Source organism: Lepidochelys kempii, chromosome 13, assembly GCF_965140265.1.
Source record: "Lepidochelys kempii isolate rLepKem1 chromosome 13, rLepKem1.hap2, whole genome shotgun sequence".
NCBI classification, from domain to species: domain Eukaryota; kingdom Metazoa; phylum Chordata; order Testudines; family Cheloniidae; genus Lepidochelys; species Lepidochelys kempii.
In genome coordinates this window covers 6,865,112-6,887,359 of record NC_133268.1, presented here as the reverse complement: position 1 = coordinate 6,887,359, position 22,248 = coordinate 6,865,112, and the positions used below count along the sequence as shown (strand labels likewise).

The 22,248-nt window shown below is 46.0% G+C and overlaps 1 protein-coding gene across 1 annotated transcript in view; it reads left to right on the top strand.

Moving 5' to 3' along the window:
• Positions 1–21,899, top strand: part of SLC17A9 (solute carrier family 17 member 9) — a 29,963-nt gene extending 8,064 nt beyond the window's left edge. Inside the window, exons 2-13 of the mRNA XM_073308935.1 lie at positions 4,257–4,454; positions 6,561–6,700; positions 8,407–8,506; positions 9,930–10,060; positions 11,514–11,610; positions 13,197–13,293; positions 16,129–16,216; positions 16,772–16,806; positions 17,804–17,919; positions 19,086–19,141; positions 20,176–20,205; positions 20,325–21,899. Coding sequence (XP_073165036.1) covers positions 4,257–4,454; positions 6,561–6,700; positions 8,407–8,506; positions 9,930–10,060; positions 11,514–11,610; positions 13,197–13,293; positions 16,129–16,216; positions 16,772–16,806; positions 17,804–17,919; positions 19,086–19,141; positions 20,176–20,205; positions 20,325–20,488 — 1,252 coding nt within the window. The 3' untranslated portion in view covers positions 20,489–21,899. The remainder of the gene's footprint in view (positions 1–4,256; positions 4,455–6,560; positions 6,701–8,406; positions 8,507–9,929; positions 10,061–11,513; positions 11,611–13,196; positions 13,294–16,128; positions 16,217–16,771; positions 16,807–17,803; positions 17,920–19,085; positions 19,142–20,175; positions 20,206–20,324) is intronic.
• The last annotated feature ends 349 nt before the right edge of the window (positions 21,900–22,248 follow it).

The window sequence follows — 22,248 nt, the reverse complement described above, 5'->3', positions numbered from 1 at the left end:
TCTGTGTATTATTTATTATTTTTATTACAGTAGAGCCTAAAGGCTTCAAGCAAGATTAGGGTAGCATTATGCAAAGCACCATGCAGCCACACAGTAAGAGATAGTCCCTGTCCCAGAATGCTTACCATATAAAGACAAGAAAGACAAAGGAAGGCGTATTATCTCCATAGGAAACAGAGATTAAGGGGCTTGCCAAAAGGGGCATAAAGAGTCCATGACAGAGCTGGGAATTGAAGCAATGGTCTTGAATCCCAGTCTAGTGCTTTAACTACACCACTGTCTTTCCTCTCTTCTTCTACCCATGCTCAATAATGCTGTAGGCCTTGATCCTGCATGGTGTGGGTACAGCATGTTACATGTATATGCACAAGGTAAGAAATTCTGAGCTGGGACAAGGAAGGCAGGTGAACCTGATTCAGTGTTAATGAGAGCACCACCTGTACAGCCACCCGGTTACTTCTGTAGGAATCACACTGAATGGGCGTGTGAGTTAAGCAATTCCTCTGCCTGTTGAGGATCAAACAAACTCCTAGACCCAGCCACTCCCTGTCAACATCCTGGGCCTGACTCTCCCACTGCCTCTTGAAATCATTGACACCAGTGAAAAGTAGATGTAAAAATGTTACTATAGTGATTTGATACAAGGTGTAAGCCCCTTATCTCTGCCGAGGGCCTGATGTAAAGCCCACTGGAGCCAAGGGAGCATATCCATTGACAGCTTTGAGTTTGGGTCAGGCCACTAACACCTAGCCTTACTTGACTCGTGTGCTTTCTGATCACACTTGCATTAGGGCATAAGGACTTTGGCCCAGACACTCAGTACGCTCTCGAATGAATTCACACAGAAAAATGATAAAATACAAAAATCCCCTATCACCCGTGGTCAAACACTTTTCCCAAAGCAAGTCTCTGACCTCTCAGTCCTCATCCTCAAAAGAAACCTGCACACCTCCAAAACACAGGCCTGGGAACTGAAATGCATAACTCTGCAGGACACTAAAAACCATGGACTGGTTTTATGGCTGGTTATAACAATTTGTAACATTTCTGCCTGCTAACCCTTAATAGCCCACTTCATTTAAGTGGTCTCTTACAGCATGCGTGAGCCCTTGATACTTAACAATCTGTCCCAACTTGTATTTAGCTCAGACACTCTGGTGAGCTTCCCCAGACCTGAAGAAGAGCTCTATGAAGCTCCAAAGCTGGTCCCTTCCACCAACAGAAGTTGGTCCAGTAAAATATATTACCTCCCCGGCTTGTCTTGCTCACATCCTGGGACCAACGTGGCTAAAACAACACTGGAAACAGATCCTCCAAGGTATTTAGGCTCCTAAATTTCACTGAAGTCAAGGGCCAGGAGGTAGTATCTTCCTCCAGCAAAAAATATTTACCCTCAGTTGGAGTTTCCTTTTCATTTCCTTTGAGGATCTGGGCCTCTGTGTGCTTGCCGCGGCAAAGACCCGCAGGACCAAGCAGTGCAAGGCAATATTGTAACGAACAATTGAACTAGTGGGCTTGAGTCACTCTTGCTTTGCACCTCCATGCACATATTCACACCCGTATGGGTGCCTCTGCACGCTAGCATCTTACATCCCCTTTGCACAGCCCTAGATGGTAATACAAGATGCCCACCAGAAGGGAATCAGGCCTCTTTCCTGATCACGGAGGTCAAGGATGTCAAGGATTCCATGACTTTCCAGGACCTCCAGGACTTCTGCAGCAGCCGGTGTGGCTGGTGCGGGGGTCCCCTGAGCAGCTCAGGCAGCCCCAGGGCCAGCCACACTGGCCGCTGCTGGGACAGTCGCGGGTGCCCCCAGCAGCAGGAGTTGGGGTGGGGGAAGGCGCTCAGGGCTAGTGGGGTAAGGGCATGGGAGGGGGTTAGGACTCCGGGTGGCGCTTACCTCGGGGGGCTCCCCAGGAGCAGCAACATGTCCCTCCTGCAGCTCCTAGCTTCTTGCGCTGCCTCCACCTGCAGGCACCACCCCAGCAGCTCCCATTGGCCACGGTTCCCAGCCAATGGGAGCTGTGGAGCTGGGACTCGGGGCAGGGGCAGTGTGCGGAGCTATGAGCTGAGGGAGGGATATGTTACCGCTTCCGGGGAGTGCTGCAAGTAGCCAGGTAGGGAGTCTGCCAGGCCCCCCAACCCCTCCGCTCCAGCACCAGCGGTGGACCTGGGCTGCTCCCTTGTGTGTCCCCCCAGAGCACCCACAGCACCTCCCGGCCCCCCCCCCCCCCGTCCTCCCCCAAGATTTAGTCAGGCAGGTTTACTGCCCGTGACCTGTCCATGACTTTTACTAAAAATACCCAAGACTAAAACTTAGCCTTAATCATAAGGAAGAACAGAAACAAATGTGAAGAACAGAAACAAATGTAAAGAACTTTTTACATCACAAATTAAAATAATGTGAGTTAAAAGCATCATGTTCGATAGACCCGGCCTGACTCCCCTTCCCTTCTTAGGTCAGCCCAACAGTTCAGAATTTGCACACCTGCATTTTTAGTTTTACTGGGACCAGTTGACCACATTAAACAAAACTAGGTCAGGGCCATTTCCGGCTGAGAGCTCCCAAGTAACACCAGCGCACTGAGGATGGTGGGGGAGGACGTTTCCATTTGGGGGTAAAAAAAAGGATGATTTTTGGCTTAGGGGTGAATTAAATGTCCACTGCTGAAATGTCTCCTTTTAACATAACCTTTGAAGGGCGTTTTAAGAGCATCTGTCACAGTCGCAGTTTGTTAAATTAGCCAGGCAAGGTGAAATGTGGTTAATTGTTCTTCAGGCGGGATATGTAATTTTTTGAGTTAGTTATTGTGTGTGTGAAGGGAGAGGGAGGGAACCTTCATAGCACAGAATGAAAAGTCCCAATACCTCCTACTAGAACTTGGCATTGAATCCCTTGCCCTTCCATTCAGGATATAGCAGTACATTAATTTCTAATGGGCACAACAGCCTGGCATGTTTTTACCCCTCATTGTGTTTTATCTCAGCCTGTGACAGGGCCCTTTGACAAGTTTGTAAATGGGCTTGTGTTCTATTGGGATAACCGGACTCCGACATCTATCATAATTAATTCTAACGAAGAAAAACAAATATTCATTTTCTGTACAAAAGATGTCCAAACAAGGATGGAAGGTGCAGTGGGTTAGTTCCATGATTCCATGTATTCCGTGATCAGGACTGCTTCTTTGTTATACATTTGTACAGCACCTAGAACATGGGGCCCTGTCCTGTACTGTAAAAATAAATAATACTCAATTCCCCAGTCACCGTGACCCTGATTCTGAAATTTACTGTGCACAGGGGGACGACTACATCCACACTGAGGTCAGCGGGGCTCTACACAGGAACGGGGGTGCACCCACACATGGTACATTGCAGAATCAGGACCCAAATATATGTCAGAACGTTTGTCTTTGCTGCAGAATTGTTCTCCAGAATCGAAGTAGAAGCAGGTGCCGTTCCCTACCTGCTCTCAAACACAGTGTGCATCCTATACACAGTTTACTTCACCTCCTCCCTGGGATTTGGTTTTCTTAATACAAAACTAGCAGTAATATATTAATAAAGTTCAGCTCAAACCTTTCTGGCCTTGCCTTTTCTTAGGGATCCTCCCTCTGGACAGATCAGTCCACACCTCAGATCCTCCCTCTGTAGAGAGCTTCTCCTGATATTTGGGTGGTAACAAATCACCTGCCTTTGAGTCAGGAGAACCCACTTAGCCCTTTCTCAGCCTAATCAACACTTGCTATCAAGACAAGGTGCCTCCGGCAAACACTGCCAACCTGTTACACTAACCTTTCATTTGTTGTTTATATTTTTTAAAAGATTAGTTTCTAATCAGTTTGGTTATAAATACAACAGTAAACAACTCTTCCAAACATGGACCAAGAGTAAGCAATGCGGTGACTTATACCCTAATCTGCAGACAGCATAAATCTGAAACCTAAAGACTGCAATTGGAATATCAGCATTGCTAACTGTTTCACAGCTGGGATCAAAGCAGTGTTTAAGATTAAAGAACAAGCACAGGACATAAAGCCAGGTGGATGAGGCACTCTTTGAATGTGAGTGACAGGATGCAAAGCTGGCATTGCCGTGACATTTAGCTCTTTAAGATAGACTTGTCTGGCTTGCGAAAGCACTTAGGGAAACCTGCCTCACCTGCGTGGCAGCATTGTGTGATCTGAATCACACATTGGCACCTGGATTTGTATCAGTGCTTGTTTGTTCCCTATCTCTTTCTTCATCCTTGCAGGCCTGAATCTCGAATCTGGACTCTGATGTTACTGCTTGGGACTTGTTTACTCTACTGTGCCAGAGTGACCATGCCTATCTGTGCTGTGGCCATGAGCAGTCACTTCGACTGGGACAAGAAACAGTCCGGCATTGTTCTGAGCAGCTTCTTCTGGGGCTACTGCTTAACTCAGATCATCGGCGGATACCTCAGCGATCAGTACTGGAACTTTCTTATATTATCCCTTGCTTAGTTTCTGCAATAAAAAGTCTTGGCAAAGTTACTTTGTATCTAACCTCCATCCCAAGGGGGTGAGGATTGATAAACTATCTGTGAAGTACATCGATATCTCTGGAGGAAAAGCACCATAGGCCTGATCCAAAGTCCATTGAAGTCAATGGGAGTCTTTCCATTGACTTCAGTAAGTTTTGGATCAGGCCCTGTGGCTCTGATCCAGCAAAGCACTTACGCACGTGCCCAACCTTAAGTATGTGAGTAGTCCCCATTGGTTTCTAAGTTGGTACTGATCTTAAAGTTACACAAGTACTGAGGTGCTTTGCTGGAGTTTGGCCCATGTGCAGTTTAGGAATTACCTACATGCAAAAGTTGTCGTGCTTTAAACTATGCCGGTATAGTTCAAGCTGTACAACCCCCACTAGTGTGGACACAGTTACATCAATTGGCATTTGTACTAGTACCACTTACCCCCATATAGGAAGAGGAATAAGCTAGACAAGTATACGGCACCTCTATAATTGCATCCACGCTAGAGGTTGTACTGTAGAACTATTGCCATAAAGAATCACACCCCTAACCAAAATAGTTATGCCAGGACAAAACTTGTGTGTAGACCACACCTTATTATTATGGGATGGTGACCATTGCAATGCCCTTCCAATAGCCAGCATTAGCCAGCTGCTCACGTCAAGCACAATCTATTTATTAACAAAAGCTAAACACCATCCTCGTGTGGATGGCAACTTTCAGACGGGTTATTCAACTGATGAACAACCAGCGAGGGGCAACATTCCCTGGTCTGCAGGGAAATCAACTCTTTGTTTCTACGTCTCATCCGCGGAATCTGTTTTCTCTCTCTTCTTTCCATGCCCACGTTTCTGTGCTGTTCCTCCCGAGTTTATTCCCCTTTGCAGCCCCCAGTCGTGCTTGGGAAACACATATGCTGCACAGTTTGATTGTATTAATTAAAAAACAACCAAAACACCCAGTCAGCTGTTTTGTGGAAACCCCAGTAATTACCTGCTTGAGTTCATCCCCCAGACTGCGGTGTCCTCAGGGGGCACGGCTTTCCTGTAAAATCTTGTGTAAGAAACACAGTCTCGGAGTCACACATTGTCTGTGCAGTGGCCTGTGCCATCGCATTGTGGTCTTTAATAGACTCTGCAAGCAAAGTACACACAAGACACGAAAGGTTACAGGCTAATGCTAAAGAGCGGATGCAACAGAAAATGCCATCGTCCTTTGAGAAAAAGAGTACAGTGCTAACTACTTGTTAAAACTTCCCCTGCATCAGGGATGATTCTCTCAGCTCTGAGCTTGTGACCAGCCTGCCCCTCCACATTGCTGATTGGGAAGGGGATCCTGGCTATTTGGGATGGAGTATAGAAAAGGGGATCCCAGTACTGAGCAGGCTGAGAACGACTGCTCCCTCTCTGTTGTTTGTAAAACTCTCTCTGTTGCTTTAAAATCAGGTTTCCCTCCCTGCTGATGTCGCCCTCTTTTATCTGTGTTCACCTTGTGTTTCTAAGGTGGGCTTGTAATTAACACACTCCTCCTTTTGCTTGCTTCCCCGTGGGTGCCCACTTGTCACTGAAGATGTAACTGTATGGACAGGTGGAATGGACAGTCACTTTCCATCCCAAACAGGGTGAATGTGGCTGGGATTCAGGCACTCATCCCCGCTCTCTGCACCTCTTGGGGAGCAAGTGGGGATTTCCCCTGGGTACCCCTTCACCCCACAGTGCATTCGAGGGCCTCTCAGATGTGCAGTGAAATGGTAGGGATGATGCCGTGTCCTGCGGCTACAGGATGGTACAGGACACGTGCAGTTCTGGAGATGACTCCAGTTGCGATGGGGAAGGGTCTGCTGTGCTGTGCACCTCACTGAAGGAAGCAGGTGAAGGGAGCAGGTCAGCTGGACATTCCTGAAAACATTTGTGGGATGGGAAGGTCAGGTGGAGAGGCCTGGCTGATGTTCATTATTAAACAGCTAGGAAGAGAAGCCTGAAGTCCTGATTCCTAGTCCGTACACCAACCCCATACCCTACCCACAGTTCCCCCTTTACATAATGCATGCTTATCTTTCAGGATTGGAGGAGAAAAAGTCCTCCTCCTCTCTGCATCTGCCTGGGGTTTCATCACCGTGATCACTCCGCTGCTCACCTATATCAGTTCTGCCCACCTGATTTTCATGACACTTGCTCGATTCCTCATGGGACTATTGCAAGGTGAGACAAAAACCCCTGTGCGTGTGTTTGTTCCACCCATGCTCATACAGCAACTCCAGATATGACGGATTCAAATGCAAGTCATAACAGCAATGTGTAAGTTGCAATGCTGGGTAGAGCAAACTGTTTCTGAGCTGCCCCCCACGGCTAGAACTCCTGGGCGTAAAAAACCAGCTGTGGCTGGGTGCAGAATGTCCACCAAATTGGGCCAATTGAGAAATTTGTCTCTGAGAAAGGTGCTGTCACTTTAAAAAGCTTTAATCTCTGTGTCTGCCTCTCAGACGGTAAAGGTGCTTCAAAGCACCTGCAATCTGAGAGGCTATTTGACCTTTTGTCTGAGCTTTGATACTTTGGGATGATTTTCTCTTCCACTTGCTGAACTAGGTCTTGGAACTGTGGAAGCCTGGCAAGAGCTACCCAAAAGTTGGCTGGGTGACTTTTTCTTGTTAACCGATAAGAAACTCGGGGTTATTTTCACCGTTTTGTTTCTGGGCTGCTGCCTCCACAGACTGGGTGCCTGATACATCATTATAAATAACTACATTTTTGTAGGTTTCAGAGTAGCAGCCGTGTTATCTGTATTCGCAAAAAGAACAGGAGGACTTGTGGCACCTTAGAGACTAACCAATTTATTTGAGCATCAGCTTTCGTGAGCTACAGCTCACTTCGTCGGATGCATGCAGTACAACATAGCTTCTCAGTGAGGGCCTTTTCTCCTGCTTACTCCTTTTTTCCCCGTCTTTCGTTGTACTCCTCCTTCTCTATGTAAGTGTTTATTATTTTGGGACCACATGTCTACCAAGGACTAGATAAACACTAGGTAGCATCCATTCCAATTTTAACCATATACAAATTAGCCCTTATGTTAACCATTGCAACAGCTGACCCATCCTAGAATTCACCTCTTTCTCCCCCTCCCCCGCGGGAGTTTCACATCCTCTCCACATCTGTCTCCGTAGTATCATGAATGCCAGCCCCCGCATTGAAACCATCTGGTGCCATTATTGTACAAAGTCTTGGGATGCTATCCCATGAGACCCTGCCACTCAGCAGAGCACATGATGTTGTCGTCACCAGAACCAGGATGAATCACCCACTTCATCATAAGGAAAAGCTGGCAAATGTTTAATAAGGATTAAAAGTTACTTTTTCAACCCTGGGGGAGAAAAAGGATCAGTTTTGGTGTGGCTCAGCTACTGTGTAGCGGTGGAGTGCTGACCTGGTGGTTAAGGTTCCCTGGCCTGGGAATCAAGAGAGCTGGGGTCAGTTCCCAGCTCTGCTCAGACTCCTGGTGTAATTTTTAGTAAGACACTGAATTTGTCTGTGCCTCAGTTCCCCAGCTGTAAAATGGGGATAACGACCCTGCCCTATGTCATGGGAATGTTGTGAGGATAAATGCATTCACACTTAGGAGGGGCTCAAATATTACAGTAAGGGGGGGCCATGGCAGCAGATACAGAGAAGGCACAAATGAGCTTCCAAGTGGCCATGTGGTATATATCAAGAGGAGCGGTGGGCTGCCATAAGACATACTGGTGTGTGACACAGTGAGGTCATTGCTTTGGATACCGCAAAGAGCTCGTTGACTCGTTTTGGCATTTATCTATTGTTGGATTTGATTTGAACATGCTCACCCATGAGCGCAAGTTTGAATGATGTGTACCCTGACTGGCAATGGCTGACACTTTCATTTCCACTGTTGTTAGGAGTGTACTTCCCTGCCTTGGCCAGCCTCTTTTCTCAGAAGGTCCGTGAAAGTGAGCGAGCTTTCACATGCAGCACAGTAGGGACTGGCTCTCAGTTCGGGTAAGTTCCCCTTGGCTTTGGGCAGTGAGTGACAGAGGCTCCGGGGGATGCCATAGTTAGATAAAGTGCCATTAAACGGCTGCAGGCAAAAACACCAACCCACAAAGTACATCTGGATCCTGGAGAGTATCCGTTCCAGTTGAAGAAGGCTCTGACAGTTGCTATAGAATATACACACTCGTTACTGAAGTCTTTGAGTCCTTTACAATGTATTGTTCTCAAGTGTATTGAGGATTTTATCTTTTCTTTTGAGCAAGTGGCTTGAAGGAGCTGCTGTTACATTTGGTTTCCAACAGGAGGTGGCATGGTCCAGCAGGAAGAGCAAGACAGACCATCTAGGGTCCTGAGTTCTGTTTCTGACCCTTCCACTGACTTGCTGCATGACCCTGGGCAAATCACTTAACCGCCCCGTGCCTCAGTTTCTGTCTCTGTGAAATGGGGATTAATAATACTTTCCCACCTTTGTAAAGGTCTTGGAGAACCTCTGATAGAAAGGGCTAATGAGCTGCAAAGCAGCGGTAGTATTTTATGCACCATATGTATGTATGACTCCGTTCCATCCTGTGACTTTCTTTTGCTGACAGATGTATTCTGGGATGTAAATGGTGATCTTGCTGGAAGGACTAAGGGTATGTCTACACAACAATTAAACGCCCACGGCTGGCCCCAGTCAGCTGACTCAGGCTTATGGAGCGCAGGCTGCGGGGCTATAAAATTGCGTTGTAGACATCCAGGCTTGGACTGGAGCTTGAGCTCTAGGACTCTGCGAGGTGAGAAGCATCCCAGAGCCCAGGCACCAGCCTGAGCCTAAATGTCTACACGGCAGTTTTACAGACCCAGAGCCCGAGCCCCGCAAGCCCGAGTCAGCTGACACGAGCCGGCCACAGCTGCTTAACTGCTGTGTAGACATACCTAAGTGGACTAAGGGGTCTTTCCATGCTAAAATGTCCCTATCTCAGTGCCTGTCATCAGAGTGTACATCAGCGTGCTCTGTGGCATCCTTTCATTGGCAGGTATTTCAGACATCAGGAGGAAACAGAGGCCTAGATTTGTGACCGGTGTAAATTGACCATGTTCCAACAACTTCAGTAGAACTATGCTGACTTGCACCAGCTGCGGATTTGAAATACCCAAAGTGTCAAACTAGGAAATAGAGCAGGTTCTTCTCCAGTGCAGTCGCAATAGAATGGTCTATAGTACAGTGGAATGGTTTTTCATCACCAGGCAACCTCTCCTCTCAGCATTATTGAGGTAGGAAAGATTAGCCAATGAAAATGTTTGATAAGATGAACAGCTCCTGAGGGCTGGATAAATAACATCCAATACACCATCGTGTTAACTCAGTAACGCTGATGCATGGATTGTGAGTTTGCCCAAAGAACACTCTTATCAGTCTCATGATCTCTCTGGCCTTTCCTTCCAGGACGCTGGTGATCGGTGGGGCAGGGTCCCTCCTTCTGGACTGGTATGGCTGGGAGAGTGTCTTCTATTTCTCTGGTTTACTCACTTTGCTCTGGGTTTACTGCATGTTCAAATACCTCCTGAATGAAAAAGGTAACCCCCCACCCTATTCATTCATACTGGCAATAGCTGTTCACTAGGCTGTGCTGTGGAAGTGACAGGAACGTGATGTATGGCAATTGTTAACCCTGGCACTTCCACCTCCTCCTTTGGCTGGATTCTGAGTGGCACCCGACCTGCTAGGCCACCTCTGAGCAAACCTACTGGATCAGCCCCACATGTGACTTAGGTGTCCAAAAGGCTGGCTCTTCCTGGTTTGTGAATCTCTCGGGGGCTTAGGAAGAAACTTAGGTGCTTAGAGAACTTTTACTGCAAAAACTTAGGAGCTAAGTGAGCTTAGGCGCCCAGAGGGTTTGGCAGGAGATTCATGGATGGTGGTGGATCCAGAACTGGGACTTAGATCCTTAAGCGTAAGACATGGGCATCTGAGTCCGGGCTTTAGGCACCTAAGTACCTTCATGGATTGCAGCCTAGCAGTTGTTAATTTCTTTGTAGGCTTTACAGAAAATGAGAGTTTTAAGGAGGAATTTGAAGGAGAATAATTAGGTGGCTTTTTGGATGTTTACGGGGAGCCAGGAGCACCAAAAGCTCCCTAGAAGTTGGGGGGCACCAACACCAGAACCATGATCCTACCCCTGCTCCACCTCTTCCCCTGAGGCCCTGCCCTTGTTCCACCTCTTCCTCTGAGGCCCCGCCCTCAATCCGCTTCTTCCCCCTAGGCCCCACCCTTGCTCTGCCTCTTCCCCCCAGGCTCCACCCCCACTTGCTCCTCTTCACCCTCTCCTGCCTGTCACTTGCCCTTAAGGCAGGTAAAAAGTGATGGGGCCATGGCCCCCAAGCCCCGCTGTTCCAGTGCCCCGGTGGGGAGCATCTCCTAAGTGTAAGGGGCAGCATGGGAGAAGCACAGAGGTGCTTGTTTGAAAATGTATCAACTGAGCAATGGAGGCAGGCAGGAGGCGGCAGTGAATGGGAGATGATAGCTAGGGTGGGGGATAGGCCATTAAGGGCCTTGAAAGTGAAGACAAGGAGCCTATGTTTGATGCAGCAGAGAAGGGGAACCAGTGGAGGGATGCAAAGAGAAACGTGATGTGGGCAAAGTGATGGGCTACGAAAATGATCTTTGCAACGGCCTTCTGCGTGGATGTGAGCAGGGTAAGATTGCATTGGTGAAGGCCAGTGGTAGTAATTGAGACTGCACCAGAGTCCTTTCCGGACAGAGGTTCAGCATTAACTCTTGATTTGCTGTGTCTGGAGGCATGTGTGTGTGCATGGGGTGGGTGTTTGGAGGAAGTTCAGTAAGACATCATGGCTACTTGAATGTAGTTTTTATTGCTTAATGCATAGATGTTCCAGGGTTATCTTTTTGAGTGCACATTTTAAGCAGTTCTTAAACCATGTGGTTAAGCCCTAGGATAAAACAGATCCACCCTGTCTGTACAGACTCTTGGAAAACATAGCTTTGATTTGATATATTTCTTCCCTGCAGAACTCATCATTTGCTTAGAACATTTTTCAAAGGGCCTCTCGTTATCCAAACAGACCAAAGTTCCCTGGAAGCAGTTATTTAAAAAGGCCCCTATCTGGTAAGTAAATGTCACAGCCATGTGTGTTGTGGATGTCAGCCCCTCTCTCGTGCAGAATTTGGTTTTGTTGTTGCTCCATCTTCCTTCCATTCTGAAGCCTTTGTGTCCTGCTCCTGGAGTTAACTACCACCATGCATTGCCAAACTAGGCCAGCCGGGGGCAGAATGGTGGGTCTTTCCAAGGTTGCTATTTTTATTTGATAGCTATTTATTTATTCATTCAGGAAGTTTTAACAGGTTTACGAATCATTGCCATGTAAATATCCGAATCAAAACAATAATCATTACACCAATGAGCTTATCACTAGGCAGTAAATTAAACATCATCATTTAGCACGGTATGACCATATTACAGAGTGAGTTTCTTTACACCATCCAATCCCCTGTGAATTATATTTGTCTGTTTTACAAGCAGTGCTTCAAACAGTCCAGGGCATAATGCCACATTCTGTATTTAGAGAGACAAGGTGGGGGCAGTAATATCGTTTATTGGACCAACTTCTGCTGGTGAGAGAGACAAGCTTTCGAACTACACAGAGCTCTTCTTCAGGTTTTTCCAAGACCTGTGGCTCGAAAGCTTGTCGTTGTCACCAACAGATGGTTCAATAAAAGATATTACCTCCCGCACCTTGTCTGGCGTTGCATACACTCTGCATTTGCTGCTCAGAGGACACTGGGTGCTGTCATCTTTGCTCTCGTTGCAGAGAGTGATAACCAAAAAATGCTCTTTTAATTGTCATTTTGACTTAATAAACTATCTCAGGAGACATTACATCCTCCTAGTTTAGGGTTCTGGATTTAACACTGTCCAGCCCAGAGCAGGGGAATGATTTTGCGTTGCTCTACACATCTGCCTTGTGGCCATTTAATGAAAGACAGTGACAGGATCTGAGGGAAAATGGCCATGGCTTTAAAGATAGTAAGGGGATAAGCAGGGAAATGGGCAATACCCCAGTACTCTGGAAAGGGTGTAGAGGATGCACTGGTAAGAATGAAGCTATATTAATAATGTGAGCTTAACATGAAGCTAGTAATTCTCCCTGGTACGCTTGCATTGAAGTGTCCTCTCAGATATGGTTCTGTTCAAAACCACCTGTGTTATTGTTTAAATGTCAACACCACCCCAGCTAGTATACTAGATTAAATCAGTAGCTTATTATCGTTAATATCTGGGCTTGAATGGACATGTTTGCCTGACAGTCCTAAACAAAATCCCAAGGAAGGGCACAAGTCCTGCTCTAAGTCAGGAGCTGATGGGATCTTTCATAGTGAGACGCACTCCATGAGTATGACGGTTATCAGTACTGATTGTATCATAAGTTATCAAGATATCAAGGCCCCATTCAGAGCTGCCTATGGTGAAAGCATCATGGGAATAAGCGGGTGCATTGCTCTATCCTCTTGCTCTGGCAGTCAGCTGGGGTTAGTTATCTCCAATAAATCACAGGAAGCGGCTTCAGCACTACAGAGGGTTTATTTATATGCCTGACACCACTGCCTTGAAGGAGCGGGTAGCTAGAATCCCCTTTCTTTATCCAATGTGATCTGTCGTCTTGACGGATTCTTTTTCCCATTGTATATTTACAGGGCTGTCATAGTCGCTCAGCTTGCTACGGGCAGTACATTTTTCACCCTTCTCTCCTGGTTGCCAACTTTCTTTAAAGACACTTTTCCCGAGTCTAAGGTAGGCTGACACCACAGCAAAGGGGAGACTCTGAAAGCTCAGTATGAACAAAGAGATGTAGTATTCTCCATGTGTTTACATAGCTCCCGTTAACATTGGGAATCTTTGCATTGACTTCAGCGGGCTCTGGGTCAGGCCTGAAGAGAATGGCCCTTTCGGTATCTGAGCCAATGACACTAGTAGGTTGACTTTAGTCCCCTTCGCCCCTACATTTGATTGTGATTGGTCTAGTCCTTCTGCATTGTTCTGACAGGTTCACTCACATTTTGTCGCTTGCCCTGTCTTGCCACAGGGTTCCCCCGGAGAATATGTCAGGGAGTAACACTCTCGGTCAAGCTCTCAAGGAGAAATCGCTCCTGCACTGTCCAAGGCTTCCTTTGTAGCCCATGAGATCTAATGCAACTCCCCCAAAACACACAGCTGGTAACTGGGCCACAGATTTTGGATGAGACAGGAAGACAGTGTCAATATAGGAGAAAAGCTTTTTCTTGGGATCAAGCATTGCCGAGAGGGAGAGAAGGGGGAAGAAGAAGGAGGAATGATTTCTGCCCCATATGGATGTGCTGTAACCTTAAATACATGGTGGTTGCCTGTTGCCTTTACCCCTGATTCTTATGTTAAGGTGTTGGCAAGCAGGGAGTATATGCTTGATATATGCAGCTATTTAATAATAGGAGAATAGAAACTTGTACCTCCCACACGTCCCTTCTAAAACAAAGTTACAAATGTAGGCCCTGATCCATGCCATCAAATCCCCCCACTTGCACCTGCATGGGATCTGATTGCAGGATCTGGCCATATTGTTTAACTATCCAAATGCACCAGCAGTGCCAAGAAATAGCATTGCCTGCTCTGACCCTTTCCAGTAGCGTCAACATGCTGCTTTTCCCCCGCATCAGCAGCTCTCCATCATGGATCCCTTTCTCACAGAGTTTTGTGTGGTCTCTAGGCTGCCCTGTTATGGGTGGGGATGGCACAGAGCTCATAGCTGCAAGCAATTTCAGACAACCACCACGGGGCTTTGTTACTGGACTGGCATAGCTGAGCTCAGAGGCGTGGTGTTGTTAGTTGTTACAATGATGACAATTTTCATTACTAATTAATACACATTTTTTATTTGCAAAGCTCTGAAAAAAGGCCTCTCTCAGCTCTGCACAAATAAATCTCCTGTTTTTCTGAAACTTGGTTAAAGTTCTGCCGGGCTGAGATCTCGTATTTTTACAATTCATTCTGCCCACAGAACTCCCGAGATTGTCTTTTCGATGGTGGCTCTGTCGTGTGTTTCTGAAATTTCCCAGGGCCCCTTACATTTATCACATTAACCAGGGGCTTTATGACATACTTGATATTTGTATTAAAATCATGTATTAAACCAGAAAACATATTATTATAACAAGATTTGTAGCACTTCTTGTAATACGCTTGGGTAGCAGTGATTTGGTAATTTAGCCATCTGTTACATCTGTTTAATTCCTGTGCCCTTATGTAAGATGCTCTATATAATATTCCTGCATCTGGCCGTCACTTCATAAATATTAACAACACATGGATTCACTCAATGTAAATGTAAAGGGTTGACAATAATCCTTACTGTGGTAAAACTATGTCACCTACTGGCCAAACATACATGCTGCAGGTGAGCTGTTTTTCTCCCTCTGCTAATGTCCAGTTCAGTTAAAAGAATCCTGCACCTTTGGCCCATGCCATGAAGTGTGCTATGATTTGAAAAGGGACCCTATAAAATAACAATGTGGCACTGTTATATGTCCTTATGTTCTTCTTGTATACTTTGGGCCACAAGCTTAGAGGTGCTGAGCGAGAACAGCTCCAGCTGGCATCATTGGGAGCTGCAGGTGTTCAGCGCTTCTGAAACTCAGGCTCCCATTTTGCAAACTGCCAACGCAATTTAGGAGCCTAAGTTCCATTTTCAAACGTGACTAAGGGCTATATTTCAAAGGTATTTAGGTGCCTAATGATAAAGATATGTGTCTACTGAGGTTGACAAAAGCATCTGAACAGGTTAGGTTCCTAACTCCCATTGAAGTAGGTTAGGGGCTTAACCTCTTTTGGTGCTTTGGAAAATCCCACTGGACACCTAAATACCTCTGAAAATCTGACTCTGTCTCACTGAAAGCCAGTGGGATATAGGCTCCTACATTACTTAGGTGCTTTTGAAAATGTTTCCGTTAGTCATCTTCAGTTACATCCATAATACACTTTCTCAGTTGAAAAGACAAAGCAAGATTTTCCTTTTTACCAGTCTTGAAAACTCAACCCTGGCATCAGAAAACCCAGCTGTGTTCCCTCAGCTGCATAGCAATGCTAGTTAGTAATAGAGCGTCTGAAGTCTGAATGTAGCCTGCAGTTTTGCTGGTGGCCCATGAGGCTGGATAGAATACACAGTTTGCATATTGGCTCTGTGCTGCAGAATCTTGTTTGCCAGTAAACTCTGCTACTTTTAATCCTTTTCTTATGGTTGTAGAGAGAAATTTCTGCCTCTCTGTCATGGGTGTAAAGCCAGTCAGACTTTATGGTCATTAACAATTCACTTATTTATATAGCAGCATGTGTGCACATACATTACAGACCTCAGGCCCCATCCTGGAGTGCACCAGAACGCTATAGAGCATTGGGCAGAGTGTTGTGAGAAAGTGGCTTAAAGCTCCTATGTTAGGTGAGCAAAAGCACCAGAAAAGGGTAAACCCTAATCTCCCATGCCCCCCCGTTCTCCCCCGCAGTATAAAACCCATTAGCTGCAAACAAACTCTGGTCCACTAGCAGGATGTGAACCTTGCTTCTCTTCACTTTTTCTGTGAGGATTTTTCTCCCTTTCAGGGCTGGGTGTTTAACGTAGTGCCGTGGCTGGTTGCAATCCCAACAAGTTTGTTTAGCGGATTCCTGTCTGATCACCTGATCAATCAGGGTAAGAGATCCTTGGGTTGTTCATCAGCTCTGTCTTTTCATAAGGCAAAGAAAAGACTGGATGGGCGGAGATGGGTTTGATGAGAGAAAGGGGAAGCTGAGCTTCTGGCCTGCAACTTGGATAATTACTGTCCTCTACACAGCCTCTACGTATTTGTAACGCCCTTTGGCTTTGTCTACACTGGCAGTTCATCAGCAAAACTTTTGTCATTTTGTCAACAAAAGTTTTACCGACAAAAAGCCCTGGTGTGAAGATCGCTTTGTCGGCAGGAGTGCTCTCCTGCCGACAAATATGCTGCCGCTCATGAGGGATGGAAGCTCACTGCGCACATTTTAGCCTCGTAGTGTAGCCATACCCTTTGTCTTATATGGGAGTTGTAAGCACCTAGCTGAGAACAGAATCTGACCCTGTGTGTTAAGTTTGCCTTACACTCGCTCTCCTGGCATGAGCCCAAAGCTATGGGTGTTGAACTCGTCTAGTCTGAAACATTAGTCCCAGCTTCATTGAGACGGGTCTAGTTTAAATCCCTCCAATCGTCTTCCTTTTCCCTTTCAGGCTATAAAACGATCACCGTTCGTAAGTTCATGCAGGTAAGAAAACGAAAGCCTGTGAGTGACACATCAGTTATCTGTTAGCACCGATTTTGCATGTCAGTCTAACAGTGGAAATCAGATTCGAGCTCTTGGGAAACTGGACTCATGAACTTGGTTACAAAAAAAGAGCTTTTATAGATGTGCAGATAGCTGGCAACCAGCATCCATGGGAAGGGAAACAGAGAGAAAGGCCATGACCTTTTCACTGGGCTTTGACAAACCATTACATTTTAACAGTTTGCCTGGGAGTGGCAATTTTGTGAGCAATATGGAGGGTTTTTGCAGAGCAAGCGTGTTCTTTCACACTGAATGACTCTTCAGATTTTAGATTAAGGGAAACAGCAAAAGAATGAACAAGAATAAAATCCCTGTGCTCAAGCAGTGCATCCCTTCTGTAAAACAGTGGTTCACGAACTTTTTACTAAGGCGGCCCCCCAACTGCATTTGGTCTCTTATGGGGAGCCCTCGTCATATAGAGATGTACAGAAACAACTATTTTTTAAATCCTGGGCATGTACGACAGCAATTGTGAGTTTGTTCTCAGCCTTCTGCTCCTCATTCCCCTTCTCAGACCCTGCTCTCCCCTCACCAGCCTGGCCAAAACCCCTGCTCAGCTCCCCTCAACCCCTCAGGTGTCACACATCACCTCCATTTCGGTGCACATAACAAAATTCATTCCGCACATGGACGTCAAAAATGAGAGGGAACACTGGTCAGGACCCATCGCTCGGGAAACACTGCTCTATAACATGCTCCATGGCCTCTGCCTCGCGAAAGGGCACTTGTCTGGGCAGATAGGCTGTCGCCTTCGGAATGTGCAGGTGCCATACAGAGGAAAGCAAGTCGTAAGAACCACCCAGCTCTGTGTTCAGAACCGTAGTGAGCCCTTCGGATTTCAAAAAGGGACAGCCCGTCTGCGATAGGAGCTACTTTTTTCACTGCAACTCACTGTGAATCCACTGCGGACACATCTTTAATTTTCTTTTTCCTTCAGGTCATTGGCTCAGGCGTATCAAGCATCTTCGCCTTGTGCATGGGTCAGGCATCCAGTTTTTGCAAAGCTATAGTATTTGCATCTGTCTCAATTGGACTTCAGACCTTTAACCACAGGTAATAATCATCATAGGACTAACGTGTAGCTCTGACAGACTACTTTTCATCTGTGGTTCTCAAAGCCCTTTACGTAGGAGGCCATTATCATTATCCCCACGGGGGAAACTGAGGCACAAAGCGATGAAGTGATTTTCCCAATGTCACAGCCAAGAATAGAACCCAGGTCTTCGGAGGCTCAGCCTAGTGCCCTGTTCAATAGGCCACGCTGCTTTTATAGAGGAAGTTTATGCCAAACACCTGGCAGACAAATTGAATCAGTGTTTTATTTGTTACATGTGAAGAGATCTATTGGCCATCTAATCTAAGATCAAAGGCTTGAGGATTTATGCAGGCTTTACTGAGCTATGACTGTACATAAAGATGAAGTGTCCAGAACACGAGCACTGTAAGTGTCAGTAACTCAAGACAGCCAGCTAAATCCTTGTAAATACCCACTGCTGGGAAATATTAAATATATGACGCAATTCAAATTCAAGGATTTCTCTCACCGCTTTCCCACTATCTCTGCTTAGTTCTGAAACAGCCCAGCATAGGGACAGACTGGGGGTAATGGATGAATACGCTGCTTACCAGATGGGGCAGCCAGGTTGCTGCAGATCAGGTCTGAGCTGCATTATGAGGTTTGTATGGGCGTAGCTTCCACAGCACTTTCCTACATATGCCAGCCTCTAGCAAAGTCAATGGCAAATTCACCCCATGGTTTTTAAACTGTTATTTACTTCAGTCCACTTAGAACTGGGAATTTCCCCCCAACTTTAGCACAACTGTTTGTTTGGTTTTCTTTCTGCCTCTAGCTTTGTGTTATTATAGAAGCAAAGAAAGGCAGAAGAAGAACCAATGGCTAGAAGTTAGAGCCAGACAAATTCAAATAAGAAATAAGGCACTTTTTTTTTTTTAACAGCAGGGGCTGTTAACCTTTGGAACTAACGACCCAGCTCTTTGCTTCTTTTGTTCTGAAGCCTTTCCGTTCAGTTATTTTCCCATCTTGGTCCAATTTCAACCATATTTAGGTTCTCAGTTCCCTCCTTCTTCTCCCCACTGGGTTGGTTCAGACTGGTTCCCTTCATTGAGCAACAGCGTTCTTATCTTGTGTAAATTCTGAAAAACAATCAAAACCTGTTTAAAAATAAAAAGCCTTTACTTTCTCTTCTTTTTGTGAATAGTGGCATTTCAGTCAACGTACAGGATCTGGCTCCTTCGTGTGCTGGCTTGTTGTTTGGTAAGGTGGCGTTTTTAATTATTTTTATTTGCACAGAAAATATACCCATATATGGGGGATAATTCCGAGGAAACTACATGTAAACACATGTAACTGAGGGCAGAACGTGGCTCAATCCAGGTAGCCTTTTGACTTTATTAGGGTTGCAGAAATATAACAGAAGGTAGAGATTGTTAATATCCACGACCCAGCTCTGCATGTCGGAGAGAAATTAACAAAGGACTAGATTGCGCCCTACCAAATTCATGGTCCAGTTTGGTCAATTTCACGGTCATAGGATTTTAAAAATCGTAAATTTCATGATTCCAGCATTTAAATCTGAAATGTCACGGTGGTGTAATCGTTGTAGGGGTCCTGACCCAAAAAATGAGTGGGGGGGAGGGGGAAGGTCACAATGTTATTGTAGCGGGGGTTGCGTTACTGCTGTTGTCACTTCTGCGCTGCTGCTGGCGGGGCGCTGCCTTCAGAGCTAGGTGCCTGGCCAACAGCCGCTGCTCTTTGGCTGCCCAGCTCTGAATTGCAGTACTGCTGCCAGCAGCCGTGCAGAAGTAAGGGTAGCAAGGGCAGCAATGCTGCGACCCCCCTAAAATAATTTTGACACCCCCCCCGCAACTCCCTTTTGGGTCAGGACCCCCAATTTGAGAAGCGCTGGTCTCCCCTGTGAAATCTGTATCGTGTAGGGTACAAGCACACAAAAGACCAGATTTCACAGTCTGACACATTTTTCATGGCCGTGAATGTGGTAGGGCCCTACTTATGAAACTGAGTGGCTTTATGGGTGCGTAGGGAGAGTGCAAGGAGTCCTCTCCCCACACAGCAGCCAGACTCACGTGCAGTCTCTGCATCCCCCTGGGAGAGCAAGGCATCCTGAAAGCAATGGGGAGGAGGTGGACCCTGCCCTCTACACACTGGACAGCTGAGCTATTACAGAAAGTATATGCTAAATGTGTGCTCACGGATTCCTAGCAAGTATCTTATGGTTAGAAGCACTGTGCGCAAATTGATGTGATGCAGTGTTTTCCTTCTCTTTACAGGTGTTGGAAATACAGGTGGAGCCCTATTAGGTAAGGGATTTTCCTGGAATTATCCCTCATTTGGGGGATCCTCTGGCTGAGCTGACATTACAGGGCAAGGACCTGGCCTATTTCTATTTGATTCATTTCTGCTCTCTTTCTGTACACAGGTGTCATTTGTGTGTATTTAGCTGGACATCTGATTGAAACCACTGGTTCCTGGGTTTCTGTTTTCAACCTTGTGGCTACAGTTAATGCCCTGGGGCTCTGTACGTTCCTGATCTTTGGAGAGGCCCAAAGGATGGACACAGACTCTGCGTACATAGATCTATAGTTGCTGTAAAGATGGGTTCAGCAAATGAAATCTGCTGAAAGGTTCAGGACTGTCATGTCTGTTGATAGCTGTTGTGCAAATGGTTGTTTGCAGAAGAGAATATTATTATTTTGTAGAATTTAAATAGAAAAAAATCTATTGAGAGAATATTATGGGCCGGAACTAAACCCAGAGGAGGGAGGAAATCCAGAGTTAAAACTTAGCTCAGGGGATGGCTGATGGTTATGGAGCCTTTCAGCTCTAGGTCACAAGTTTGAATTTGAATTCACTAGTGCCTGAACGAAGCAGCTCCTGGCCTATGTGAAATCAGTTGGTAGCTCTAGTCAGTTCCTAGTGCAGGAAATGCCATTCCAGTTGACACTAAGTGGTCCCTTAGCTGGGAGTCTCAGCAGAGATGTCAAGGACTGAACCGCTCATTGAGAGCGAACTCCACTTTTATCCTGAGAGATGCTCCCTCCAGGACAGAGACGAGGCATCTGAGCAGTGCGGGAATCATGCATTGCAGGTGTCCATGTTCTACCTTTTCTGTGGCTGAGAAGATCACTCCTATCTCCAGGGCTGTCAATCATTTCCTTTCATCAACACTAAATGAACTTAATACTACCAAGGACTGTCCTTAACTCACCCTTGTGTGCCTCAGTATTGCCATCCATATAACAGGTACAATCAGGGTGTACAAAGGAATGGGTTCAGAGTTGTTTTGCCATATGCTGTGAATGTATATGATGGGTGGCTCACATTCTGGACCATGGGTCCATAATATCAAGTGCTTTCTGCTTCACTAGGTCTGTTCCCAGTGTGCATTGAAAGGAATGCAGGAGACATTCCAAAGAGCCCGAAAAGTGCATGTTATGTATTTACATTAATTGTAGGGCTTGTTTCTGTGTTATGGATCCATACTGCTCAATGCTCACCAAAGGGGTTACCATGCCGCTGCAGTACATGCTTTTGAGTCTGATTGTGTTAAGTTATTTATAATTTTTGTCTTTAAATACCAAAAAGCCTTTGTCCACTTTATGCTCGAAAGAGGTGATTCTGCAAGCTGTCGCGTGTGGACCTCTTGCTGCAATCAATGAGAGTTCTGTGAAAGGAAGGATTTAACAGCCTGCAATTTTATTTTGTTAGGGCTTATTTTAAATACGGAGGTTCATGTAAAATCATAACATGTCTTCTCCCCGCTCCCATGCTTAGAGCTTTTGCAAAACCTATTTGGTTCTGTTTAGCATCTGTGTTTTAAAAAATTGTACTTGTGGAGTGAATGAGCAAGGGACAAAATTTCAAAGGGGCCACAACCCGGCATCTTGGTTTTAAGTTTCAGTTCTGTTCTCCAGTCCGTGGCAAGGACTGTCGCTCGGGAATTGGCCTTTTTAGCGACTCGTGATGCTGCCTCACGACACCTAGCAACTGATCTGCTTTAACACTTATGCCATCATCTGTTGAGGCAGACAGTTGCCACGGCATATGAATCAGTTTCGAGCATGGCTTAGGGCATTTCAGGGCCAGGACCTAAACTGGTGTAAATTATTGTTGCTACATAATGAAGACATAACAATTTACACCTGCTGCCAAACCTGCACCACCAAAACGTTGTGGATGTGAAATTTACAGGCTCAGATTTAATGCCCAGATTCTTTGAAAATTTGTCCCTCCCGCCCCCCCTTTTTGTGTGTGTGTGTGTGTGCGCTAAATTTCAGCTCAGAACATATTTACAACCAAGTCATAAACTTCTGAGTGCACAGGTTCATAATGAAAATATTGAT